This window comes from Hyla sarda, chromosome 1 (assembly GCF_029499605.1).
Source record: "Hyla sarda isolate aHylSar1 chromosome 1, aHylSar1.hap1, whole genome shotgun sequence".
Classification (NCBI taxonomy): Eukaryota; Metazoa; Chordata; class Amphibia; order Anura; family Hylidae; genus Hyla; species Hyla sarda.
In genome coordinates, this window is record NC_079189.1 from 301104059 (window position 1) to 301117444 (window position 13386).

The 13386-nt window shown below is 40.2% G+C and overlaps 1 protein-coding gene across 5 annotated transcripts in view; it reads right to left on the bottom strand.

The window, feature by feature from the left end:
- Positions 1-13386, bottom strand: part of LOC130305905 (occludin-like) — a 63573-nt gene that overhangs the window by 19428 nt on the left and 30759 nt on the right. For all 5 annotated transcript variants that reach the window (XM_056552048.1, XM_056552051.1, XM_056552049.1 and 2 more), the window contains 2 exons: positions 10648-11367; positions 10404-10565 (listed from right to left, as the gene is read on the bottom strand). In XM_056552048.1, the coding sequence (XP_056408023.1) occupies positions 10404-10565; positions 10648-11352 (867 nt within the window). In that variant the 5' untranslated portion in view covers positions 11353-11367. The remainder of the gene's footprint in view (positions 1-10403; positions 10566-10647; positions 11368-13386) is intronic.

Below are 13386 nucleotides of genomic sequence, written 5' to 3' on the forward strand. Positions count from 1 at the left end.
AAAGTACAGATGACAGCGCAAAAAATGAGCCCTCATACCGCCGCTTATACGGAAAAATGAAAAAGTTATAGGTGGTCAAATTCGGGCGATTTTAGATTACTGATTTTGTACAAAAAGTTTTAGATTTTTTTTAAGCGGTACAAAAATATAAAAGTATCTAGCCATGGGTATCATTTTAATTATATTGACCCACAGAATAAAGAACACATATCATTTTTATCGTAAATTGTACAGTGTGAAAACGAACCCCTCCAAAATGTGCAAAATTTTGGTTTTCATTTAAATTTCCTCCCTAAAAATGTTTTTTGGGGGGTTCGCCGTACATTTTATGGTAAAATAAGAGGTTTCATTACAAAGTACAATTGGTCACGCAAAAAACAAGCCCTTATATGGGTCTGTACATGGAAATATAAAAGAATTATGGATTTTAGAAGGTGAGAAGGAAAAAACAAAAACGCTAAAATAAAATTGGCCTGGTCCTTAAGGGGTTAAAAGAGTGCTCCAAATCTCAGCTTGTTACCTGTATAACAAACACCTCAGAGCCAGAAATCTGAGTATAATGCTAATCAATTCATAACTTATTTGAAATGCGTTTGTTATAATTCTGTCTCTTATTGTTTAAATTAACCTATCAATAAAATTATAGACTCATCGTTTCTTTGTCAGGAGGCAAATGTACAAAATCAGCAGATCTAATAGTTTTTTCCTTCCTTTTGGAAATATAGTAATCTCAGTTTTAATGTCCCTGGTTCTATCATATTCTGCCTGTAGGTTGTCCCGTATTTTCAAAATGACAGATTTGCTTTAACCCCTAACGACACAGGACGTATATTTACATCCTGTGTCTGCTCCCATTATGTGAAGCTCCTGAGCGCGCTTCATACCTGACAGGTCCCGGTTGCTATCAGCAACCAGAACTTGCGGCTAATACCGAACATCGGCGATCTGGCTGATGTCCAGTATTAACCCTTTAGAAGCCGTGATCAAAGTTGATCGCAGCATCTAAAACGGGGGAAAAGTGGAGAGGACAGCGGGAGTCTTTTTACCTTTCTCCTGACTGGCGCTTGGCGCATGATTGCTCCAAGCCTGAGATCCAGGCTTGAGCAATTGACCGCCAAAAACACTGAGCAATGCAATGCTGTGGCATAGCATTGATCAGTGTATGCAATCAATGTACTACATATTATAGTCCCCTATGAAGGCTATAATATTGCAAAACAAAAGTATAAAAAAAGAGTTAATAAATGTGATTTAACCCCTTCCCTAATAAAAGTTTTAATCACCCCCTTTTCCCATTTCAAACTATGTAAATAAAATCAAACACAATAATATGTGGTATCGCCGCGTGTGTAAATGTCCAAACTATAAAAATATATAATTAAATAAACCGCATGGTACACGGTGTGCCCATAAAAAATTCCAAAAAAAAAGTCCAAAATAGCGTATTTTTGACCACTTTTTATACCATAAAAAAATGAATAAAAAGTGATCAAGAAGACCAATCAAAACAAAAATGGTACTGATAAAAACTTCAGATCACGGCGCATAAAATGAGCCTCATACCGCCCTGTATGTGGAAAAATAAAAAAGTTATAGGGGCCAGAATAGGACATTTTTAAATGTATTAATTTTCATGCATGTAGTTAGGATTTTTTCCAGAAGTAAGACAAAATCATACCTATATAAGTAGGGTATCATTTTAATCGTATGGACCTATAGAATAAAGAGAAGGTGCCCTTTTTACCGAAAAATGTACTTCGTAGAAACAGAAGCCCCCAAAATTAAAACAATTTCCTTTTTTTTTCAAATTTTGTCCCACAAATATTTTTTTTCCGGTTTTGCCATAGATTGGATGGTAAAATGATTGATGTCATTACAAAGTAAAATTGGTGGCGCAAAAAACAAGCCCTCATATGGGTCTGTAGGTGCAAAATTGTTATGCTTTTAAGAAGGTGATGAGGAAAAAACGAAAGTGCAAAAACGGAAAAACCCTGCGTCCTTAAGGGGTTAATACATGGCCAATATTGTTCCTATATTCAGCTTTGTCTACATTGTGGCTGGGCTACCTTAAAAAGTACCTGCCACCAAATAAACCTTTCTATACTAACTCAGGCTATGTTCCCTAACTACTCCTAACACTCCTCCTACAAAAAGCTCTGTATCATACCTTTATTTTTTCTCCCAGTAGGAGAAAGTGGGTGTTTCTCAGCAGGCATGACATCACTGAAGCCTGCTAGGGTACCACTTCCGCCCTCACATGGTAGCAGTGCTGTGATGAATAGAAGACCTCAGGCTCTTTGCAGCTTTCAGTGAGGCTCTATGCATGTTTCAGCGAGGCTCTGTGCAGCTGTCAGCAAGGCTCTTTGGCTCCTTACAGCTTTCATTGAGGCTCTGTGCAGCTGTCAATCAAGCTCGGTGCAGAGAACCACTTTTTGAGTTTGGTCTCCTGCCAGGCCAGGAGGAGACCAAACTCACTGTATTAATTGCAGCAGGGACCAGAACAGAGCCATCTAGTGGCCATTTTTTCTATTTTTTCTATTACATTTTACACATATTTATGTTGATAATGTTAAAAGCAAGTGAATGGTAAAGTGTCCGCTAATTACACAAGGAACACTATATTAAAAGTTTTATTTGGTGACAGGTACTCATTAAGTAATCCATATATAAATAATAAATATTCACCTATTACAATGAACCAGGAGAAGGCTGACCTCTCTCAAAATGAAAAAAAAAAAATATAATGCATTTTTTTTTTTAGAAAGACAGACATGTCCCCCCCATAATAACCAAGTCTACTGCCCATTCTAACCATCTGAAATCCTAATGCATTAGGGAATATGTTACTACTGCTGTGTCTACTAGGACCAAATACGATACAGCATTTTTACATGTTTGATTTCTCTATTTTTGTATGTGTGATTCCATTTTGCAATATACCTAACTGCTAGAAGCTCTAAAGACTTTCTTGAAATGGGAAATTCTTCCAAACATTATTATGACAGAAGCCCATAGCAAACTTTGGAGTTTGGGCACACTCTACAGTGACACTATCAGCACAAAGAGATGAGTATCAAGACTAGTCCTATGTAAAGCACTATTCTCTTGACAAATATACTGAACTTGTGTACCCGATGTATTTAATTATATGCTATTCAGATTCATACATCCCCCATAAAAAAACAAAAAAAAACAAACAAAAGAGTAACATAAACATAAAAACATATAACACACAGTATACATTATATTTTGGGATGTCTCTATATTCAAAAGCATAGTTTACGCTTTTCAAGACATTTAAAAATAAGTTATGCCAGATATTAGCATATAAAGCATAGAACAACATAAAACAAGCAAACCCAATCCAAACAATGGGAATTAACTGCAATAAAAAGTTAAGAAATCGACAATCATTAATGTTCCACCAATTAAATTCTCCATTAATGGATAAGTTTAAAACATAGCTTTTGCTAATACAAATATTAATTATAGGTGTAGATTAAAATGATCCAAGATCCATGACCGATCGGCGCCGCGCGCTATTAGCGGCGGGTCCCGGCTTCACTATGACGCCGGGCCCGCCGTGATATGATGCGGGGTTACCGTGTAACCCCGCGTTATATCACGGGAGCAGGACCAAGGACGTACCGGTACGTCCTTGGTCCTTAAGGGGTTAATCTTAGGGATTGCGAAGCCCTAGTGTCTACTCATGCTGCGGCCAGCTCCAGGCTGTATCATTCAGCCACTATTTGGTCTCCTCATGCTGACAACATCTCCACGCTGTGTCATTCAGCCAATATATGGTCTCCTCATGCTGCCAACACCTCCAGGCTGTGTCATTCATCCAATATATGGTTTACTGATGCTTCAGCCACCTCCAGGCTGTGCCATTCATCCAATATATGGTTTACAGATGCTTCAGCCACCTCCTGGCTGTGCCATACATCCAATATATGGTTTACAGATGCTTCAGCCACCTCCAGGCTGTGACATTCATCTAATATATGCTTTACTGATGCTTTTGCCAGCTCTAGTCTGTGTCATTCAGCAACTACATGCTTTAGTGATGCTGCTGGGCCTAGGACATTACCTATATATATATATGTTTATGGTAGCACTAGGTACCATACATCTTCAATGGAAATTTCAAAATTCATCTTTTATTCTTAGAGATTGTGAGGCCCTATTGTCTCCTCATCTGTCGCCAACTCCAGGCTGTGCCATTCAGCCACTATATGGTCTCCTCATGCTGCCACAAACTCCAAGCTGTGCCTTTCAGGCAGTATATGCTCTCCTCATGCTGCTCCTCAAGGGTCTGCCATTCAGCAACTACATGGTCTCTCCTAATGCTTCAGCCACCTCCAGGCTGTGCAATTCAACCACTATATGGTCTCCTCATGCTTCAGCTACCTCCAGGCTGTGCCATTCAGCCACTACATGGTCTCCTCATGCTTCAGCCACCTCGAGGCTGTGCCATTCAGGCTCTACAGGGTCTCCTCATTATTCAGCCACCTCCAGGCTGTGTCATTCAGCCAAAATATGGTTTACTGATGCTGCTGGGCCTAAAAAAAATAATGGTTGCACTAGCTACCATAAATCTTCAATTTCAATTTCAAAATTCATCCTTTAATCTTAGGGATTAAGCCCTAGTGTCTACTCATGTCATTCAGCCACTATAATGTCTCCTCATGCTGCCAACACCTCCACACTGTGTCATTCAACCACTATATGGTCTCCTCATGCTTCAGCCACATCCAAGCTGTTTCATTCAGCCACTATATGGTCTCCTCATGCTGCCAACACCTCCAGGCTGTGTCATTCAGCCACTCACTATATGGTCTCCTCATACTGATGCAACTTCCAGGCTCTGTCATTGTGCCACTCTGTGGCAGGGATTCTAATAGCGATGCCTGTAATCTGCATGTCATACTGGATAACAGTATTATTTCACTACCCCAGTACACTCCATATGCGTGTTAGAACAAAGCAATGTGTTCTACATCTCTATTGAGGCTCTCTGTAGGCCAGAAATAGCCGTTTTTAACCCCTTAAGGACTGAGCCCTTTTTCACCTTAAGGACTCGGCCATTTTTTGCAAATCTGACCACTGTCACTTTAAACATTAATAACTCTGGAATGCTTTTAGTTATCATTCTGATTCTGAGATTGTTTTTTCGTGACATATTCTACTTTAACGTAGTGGTAAAATTTTTTGATAACTTGCATCCTTTCTTGGTGAAAAATCCCAAAATTTGATGAAAAATTTAAAAATTTTGCATTTTTCTAACTTTGAAGCTCTCTGCTTGTAAGGAAAATGGATATTTCAAATAATTTTTTTTTAATTCACATATACAATATGTCTATTAATAAAATTGATGAGTTTTTACTTTTGGAAGACACCAGAGGGCTTCAAAGTTCCGCAGCAATTTTCCAATTTTTCTCAAAATTTTGAAACTCGCTTTTTTTCAGGGACCAGTTCAGGTTTGAAGTGGATTTGAAGGGTCTTCATATTAGAAATACCCCATAAATGACCCCATTATAAAAACTGCACCCCCGAAAGTATTCAAAATGACATTCAGTAAGCGTTTTAACCCTTTACGGGTTTCCCAGGAATAGCAGCAAAGTGAAGGAGAAAATTCACAATCTTCATTTTTTACACTCGCATGTTCTTGTAGACCCAATTTTTGAATTTTTGCAAGGGGTAAAAAGGAGAAAATTTTTACTTGTATTTGAAACCCAATTTCTCTCGAGTAAGCACATACCTCATATGTCTATGTAAAGTGTTCGGCGGGCACAGTAGAGGGCTCAGAAGGGAAGGAGCGTCAAATGGTTTTTGGGGGGCATGTCACCTTTAGGAAGCCCCTATGGTGCCAGAACAGCAAAAAACCCCACATGGCATACCATTTTGGAAACTAGACCCCTCGGGGAACGTAACAAGGGGTAATGTGAACCTTAATACCCCACAGGTGATTCACGACTTTTGCATATGTAAAAAAAAAAAAAAAATTTTTACCTAAAATGCTTGGTTTCCCTAAAGTTTTACATTTTTAAAAAGGGTAATAGCAGAAAATACCCCCAAAAATTTGAAGCCTAATTTCTCTCGATTCAGAAAACACCCCATATGGGGGTGAAAAGTGCTCTGCTGGCGCACTACAGGTCTCAGAAGAGAAGGAGTCACATTTGGCTTTTTGAAAGCAAATTTTGCTCTGGGGGCATGCCGCATTTAGGAAGCCCCTATGGTGCCAGGACCACAAAAAAAACCCACATGACATACCATTTTGGAAACTAGAGCCCTCGGGGAATGTAACAAGGGGTTAAGTGAACCTTAATACCCCACAGGCGTTTCACGACTATTGCATATGTAAAAAAAATAAAACATTTTTTACCTAAAATGCTTCTTTTCCCAAAAACTTTACATTTTTAAAAAGGGTAAAAGCAGAAAACACCCCCCAAAATTTGAAGCCCAATTTCTCCCGAGTACGGCGATACCCCATATGTGACCCTTAACTGTTGCCTTGAAATACAACAGGGCTCCAAAGTGAGAGCGCCATGCGCATTTGAGGCCTAAATTAGGGATTGCATAGGGGTGGACATAGGGGTATTCTACGCCAGTGATTCCCAAACAGGGTGCCTCCAGCTGTTGCAAAACTCCCAGCATGCCTGGACAGTCAACGGCTGTCCGACAATACTGGGAGTTGTTGTTTTGCAACAGCTGGAGGCTCCGTTTTGGAAACCGTGGCGTACCAGACGTTTTTCATTTTTATTGGGGAGGGGAGGGGGGCTGTGTAGGGGTATGTGTATATGTAGTGTTTTTTTACTTTTTATTTTATTTTTTGTGTTAGTGTAGTGTAGTGTTTTTAGGGTACAGTCGCACGGGCAGGGGTTCACAGTAGTTTCTCGCTGGCAGTTTGAGCTGTTGCAGAAAATTTGCTGCAGCTCAAACTTGCAGCCAGATACTTACTGTAATACTCCGCCCATGTGAGTGTACCCTGTACATTCACATTGGGGGGGGACATCCAGCTGTTGCAAAACTACAACTCCCAGCATGCGCTGACAGACTGTACATGCTGAGAGTTTTAGTTTTGCAACAGCTGTAGGCACACTGGTTATGTATCACGGAGTTTGTGACCTTACTCAGTGTTTCAAAACCAGTGTGCCTCCAGCTGTTGCAAAACTACAACTCCCAGCATGTACGGTGCATGGTGTAAGGTGACTGCTGAGAGTTGTAGTTTGCAACAGCTGGAGGCACACCGGTCGTGAAACACTGAGTTAGGTAAAAAAAAAAACTCTAAGTTTCACAACCAGTGTGCCTTCAGCTGTTGCAAAACTACAACTCTCAGCAGTCACCAACAGCCAACGGGCATGCTGGGAGTTGTAGTTATGCAACCAGCAGATGCACCACTACAACTCCCAGCATGCACTTTAGCTGTTTGTGCAAGCTGGGAGTTGTAGTTATACAACAGCTGAAGGTACACTACGGCCCCGAACAGCCAGTAATTCCGGGTCACCGGGTCACTGGAGACCCGATTGACCCGGAATCGCCGCAGATCACTGGACTGAATTGTCCAGTGATCTGTGGCGATCGCCGACATGGGGGGGCATAATGACCCCCCTGGGCGATATGCCGGGATGCCTGCTGAACGATTTCAGCAGGCATCCGGCTCCGGTCCCCAACCGGCTAGCGGTGGGGACCGGAATTCCCACGGGCGTATGGATACGCCCTGCGTCCTTAAGGACTCGGATTGCAGGGCGTATCCATACGCCCTGCGTCCTTAAGAGGTTAATATAGATTTGCCGCAAATAAAGTCGACCCGAAATTTTTTTTCTAAATATTCGGTGAATCGGCCGAATGGAATTTTTCTAAAGTTCGCTCTTCTCTATAAGAAACAAAAAATAGCTGTCAATGTCCCATGGTTGAGGGCTGCATGCAAGATCTCACCTTGTAAAGTTTCAATGATCATAAGAATAGTGTGGAACCAACTCTGGGAGGATCTTATCAATTATCTCAAGGCAGCTGGGTCCATAGTCAACAAGAAAACAATTGGTAACACACTTTGCTGTAAAAGAACTGAAATCCTGCAGCGAGTGCTCTTAACCCTTTTAGACAGTGCTTCTAATCTCAGCTTGTCACTAGTATAATAGACACCTGAGAGCCAGAAAACATTGATTGATAGGGGATCAGATACATCTTTTATGAGTAAAATGCAAATCAATGCATACCTTGTTTAAAACAAGTTCTTTGCTCAGTTTTTTTTTACTGTTCAATTAACCCCTTAAGGACCGGGGGTTTTTCCTTTTTTTTCATTTTCGTTTTTTGCTCCTTGCCTTTAAAAAATCATAACTCTTTCAATTTTGCACCTAAAAATCCATATGATGGCTTATTTTTTGCGCCACCAATTCTACTTTGTAATGACGTCAGTCATTTTGCCCAAAAATCTACGTTGAAATGGAAAAAAAAATCATTGCGCGACAAAATTGAAAAAAACGCAGTTTTGTAATTTTTGGGGGCTTCCGTTTCTACGTAGTACATTTTTCGGTAAAAATGACACCTTGTCTTTATTCTGTAGGTCCATACGATTAAAATGATACCCTACTTATATAGGTTTGATTTTGTCGAACTTCTGGAAAAAATCATAACTGCATGCAGGAAAATTAATACGTTTAAAATTGTCATCTTCTGACCCCTATAACTTTTTTATTTTTCCGTGTATGGGGCGGTATGAGGGCTCATTTTTTTCGCCATGATCTGAAGTTTTTAACGGTACCATTTTTGCATTAATAGGACTTATTGATCGCTTTTTATTCATTTTTAAATGATATAAAAAGTGACCAAAAATGCACTATTTTGGACTTTGGAATTTTTTTAATTAATGATATATTTTTATAATTCGGACATTTCCGCACGCGGTGATACCACATATGTTATTTTTATTTTTATTTACACTGTGTTTTTTTTTTATTGGAAAAGGGGGGTGATTCAAACTTTTAATAGGGGAGGAGTTAAATGATCTTTATTCACTTTTTTTTTCACTTTTTTTTTGCAGTGTTATAGGTCCCATAGGCCACTTTCGGTTCCACTTTTAGCCGCTCTGAGCGCGCGGCTAAAGGGTTAATAGCGCGCGGCGCTGCGATCGGTGCTGCACGCTATTAGAGGCGAGTCCCGGCTTCACTATGACGCTGGGCCCGCCGCGATATGACGCGGGATTACTGTGTAACCCCGCGTTATATCAGGAGAGCAGGACCAAGGGCGTACCTGTACGCCCTTGGTCCTTAAGGGGTTAAACCTACAAATAAAATTATAGACTGATAATTTCTTTGTCAGTGGCAATCATGCAAAATCAACAAGAAATGAAACATGTTCTCTTCTTCTTTGTGGTAACATAGTAATCTCAGATTCCCTCTAAGTTTTTCACCACACACACTTGACACCATCTGAACCAAACAAGTTTATCTTGGTTTCATCGGACTACAGGATATGGTTCCAGTAATCCATGTCCTTAGTCTGCTTGTCTTCAGAAAACTGTTTGTGACTTTTTTGTGCATCATCTTTAGAAAGGGCTCCCTTCGGGGACGACAGCCATGCAAACCAGTTCAATGCATTTTGTGGTTTGAGAATTGACAAGCTGTTCCCCCACCCCTTCAACCTCTGCAGCAATGCTGGCAGCACTCATGCTTCTATTTCCAAATTACAACCTCTGGATATGACGCTGATAACCTGCAATCAACATCTTTGGTCGACTATGGCGATGCTTGTTCTGAGTGGAACCTGTCTTGCAAAACCATTGTATGGTCTTGCTCATCATGCTGCAGCTCAGTTTCAAGGTCTTGGCAAAGACATCATTATGTAGAGCAACAATTCTTTTCTGAAGATTCTCAGAGAATTCTTTGCCATGAAGTCCATGTTGACGTTCTAGTGATCAGTATTAGAGAGTGTGAGCGATAACACAAAATTCAAAACACCTGCTCCCTGTTCACGAAAAAATGGCTAATTGGGCCCAATTTGGACATTTCCACTAAGGGGTGTACACCCTTTTGTTGCCAGGGTTTAGACAATAATGACTGTGTGTTGAGTTATTTTGAGGGGACACAACATTAAACACTGTACAGACTGTGCACTCACTACATTGTATCAAAGTGTCATTTCTTCAGTGTTGTCACATAAAAAGATAAAATTTAATATTTACAAAAAAGTAAGTGAGGGGGGGGGGGGGGATACTCACTTATGTTAGACATTGTATATTTTCTCCAAATATAAATACTATGATATTGATAGCATAAGTAGCTATTAGACAAGAGGGTATATTATTAGTTGGCTTCTGGATTATTGCCAACAAAAGGTGTGAATATGTACATACGTATTGCGATTACAAGGTGAACTGCACACAGCAACATATAAATACTTACCCACTCCTCAACATTTGGACCCTCTTGATATGCCTCAAAAGGCTTATCCCAGTAAATGTTGGGCTCTCCATAGCGCCAGATCTTGCTTCTTGTCTTCTGGGCAAAAAAGGATATGACACACAGAAGGATGACTACAATAAAACCACAGACTATAGCAATGGCCTGTGAAAGAGAAATGCAATGCTTTGCTTAGTGCTGATAAAAACCAAAACAATATTTTTCTATCTCATTAGAATTTTCTTACCTCCTGTGGATCCACCATGCAGTAATGATACATATACTGATTTACAAAGCCTGCTCCAGATGACACTGGACTGTACATCTGGTTGCACATTGCCAACATTTGACTGTAGTACAGGCTGCCACCCATTTGTGCTCTTGGATTCACTCCAACAATATAGACAATGGAGGCGATAAGGTCCAATATAGCAAAAATAGCACTCAGAACTACTACAGCTAAAAAGAATTTACGGGATCGTGATCCACTGGCTTTAGTTACACTTGCAATGAAGATTCCTAGCATGGATATGAAGGTTAAAATGCTCATGGCCATCATAAAGCCACTTGCAGCTTGAGGATTGGTCATCCCATAGCCATAGCCATAGCCAGTCCCATAGCCATAGCCAGTCCCATAGCCATAACCTGAGTATCCACCCATTCCGCTCATGTAGCCAAGCCCTCCATAATTGTATTCCCATGCCAATGTTGAGGCCACACAGGCAAAGATAGCCAAACACAGAAAAACAACAATGGCTTGTAAAATCCGGACAATGCCAGGAGGAGACTTCCACTTGTAAAAATGTTGTGGTGGCACGTCTTCCATATAGAAAGAGCCTGGATGGCCAGAGTTCACTTGGTAAGCATATGATCCAGGACCATGGCTATTCTGTTGAATGTAAGTTGGTGGGCTGTAGTCTGGGGGGCTGTCGTATCGTTTTTGACTGTACATGTTGAAGTTGGTATCCTGTGGGAAAACAACAGAAAAGTAAAGATTAAAAATGAAAGATGAGTTATTTAGTTCAGAAAAAAAGACAGCTAAGAGGTGACCTAATAAATATGTATAAATATATCAGGATTCGAAAAAAGAGATCTCTCACATTATTTATTTAAACCCAGAACTGTATCTATAGGAGGACATTCACACCACATTTTGGGATGCCACAATGCAGGATGCCGACGTATGAACTGACATTGACTTTAATAGGCCAAATATATTTTAAGGCCGGGTTCACACTTGAGAAGCTCCGGATGGAAATCTTCAGTCCGCAGTCCCCATAGACAACAATGTCTGCGCAGTTTAAATCCATCAGAATATTGAGCAAGTTCAATGTTCTGGCGGAATTCTTTGAGTGGATTTTCCAGACGGAAAGTCTGCCTCGAAAACTCTGTACAATGTGCAGCGGAATTCCATTACCAGCAATGGGACTCTGCTGCATCGGAATTTCCGAGCTGAATTCCAAAATGAAATTCTGCTTGGAAATTCCCAGTGTGAACCCTGCCTAACTGTAACTACATTCATTCCATTTCTCAAACATATCTGTGCTGGAACTGAAAAACTTAATGTTGGCCAGCACTGGTAAAACCCTTCCATTTTTGAGGGTTGTTATGTTGTTTCCTCTCCAGTACACCCGTTGTTGCCTGCCTCAATGCATGTGAAATTGACTCACAATCGCCTATGCCTCATAACTGGACAGAATAATTGGGGAGATTTATAAAAATCTGTGCAGAGGAAAAGTTTAACACATTTCGAGAAAAAAGGAGTTCACAATATACCGCTTTGAATAAAATATAACTTTCATTAAATACAATTAATTAAAAATAGGGACAGCACTCTCAAAACCTGGACTAAATGAGGGCCACAGTGATTCGACCGGGCGACCAAACAGAAAGCTTATATAGTAAAAAAAGGATTGCATCTGGGAGCACCTGTCTAGTCAAGTCCTTAATGTGTCTAAGGAGGAAGGGATAATTATATAACACCCTATTATTAATTAATTGTATTTAATAAAAGTTATATTTTATTCAAATTGGTATATTGTGAACTCCTTTTTTCTCCAATGTGTTATACTCATTTTTGAGTTTTTCCCGCTAATATTTAGAATCTAGTCAGACACCATGTAGCCATGAGGGCCGTATACAATAGTAGGTGTAAATGTGGATTCTCTTTGTCTGTATTGCAGAGGAAAAGTTGCCTAGTTGCCCATAGCAACAATCAGATCCGTCCTTATATTTTTGACAAGGTCTCTGCAAAATGAAAGAAGCGATCTGATTGGTTACTATGGGCAACTAGGCAACTTTTCCTCTGCACAGGTTTTGATAAATCTCCTCCAATATCCCGGAAGTCTGAGTGACTTGTTGTTAGAGTGTGTTCACATGTCCAGGTTTTTAAAGGGATACTCTGGTGGAAAACTTTTTTTTTTTAAATCAACTGGTGCCAGAAAGTTAAACAGATTTGTAAATTACTTCTATTAATAGGCTACTGTAGGAATGTAGTTGCTATTGACAGGTTTTGATAAATAAATTGATAAACACGCCCATATGGTTTCATGCTTGAAGGTAGGAAACCATATGGCAGATGCACTGCAGACTTTCTGCAGCAGAAAATGTGCCATAGGCAGCAGGGGTTCCAGCTGGAAGGGGGACGTATAACCACTTTCTAGATATTTGCCCTTTCAGTTGGATCTTACATTTGCCTTTGGCACATTTTCTGCAGCTTACTGCAACTTCTGTTCCTACCCTTGGTGTTCCCTTAAAGGGGTATTCCAGGCCAAAACTTTTTTTTACATATCAACTGGCTCCGGAAAGTTAAACAGCTTTGTAAATTTCTTCTATTAAAAAATCTTAATCCTTCCAATAGTTATCAGCTTCTGAAGTTGAGTTGTTGTTTTCTGTCTAACTGCTCTCTGATGACTCACGTCCCGGGAGATGTGCAGTTCCTATGGGGATATTCTCCCATCATGCACAGCTCCCGGGACGTGACATC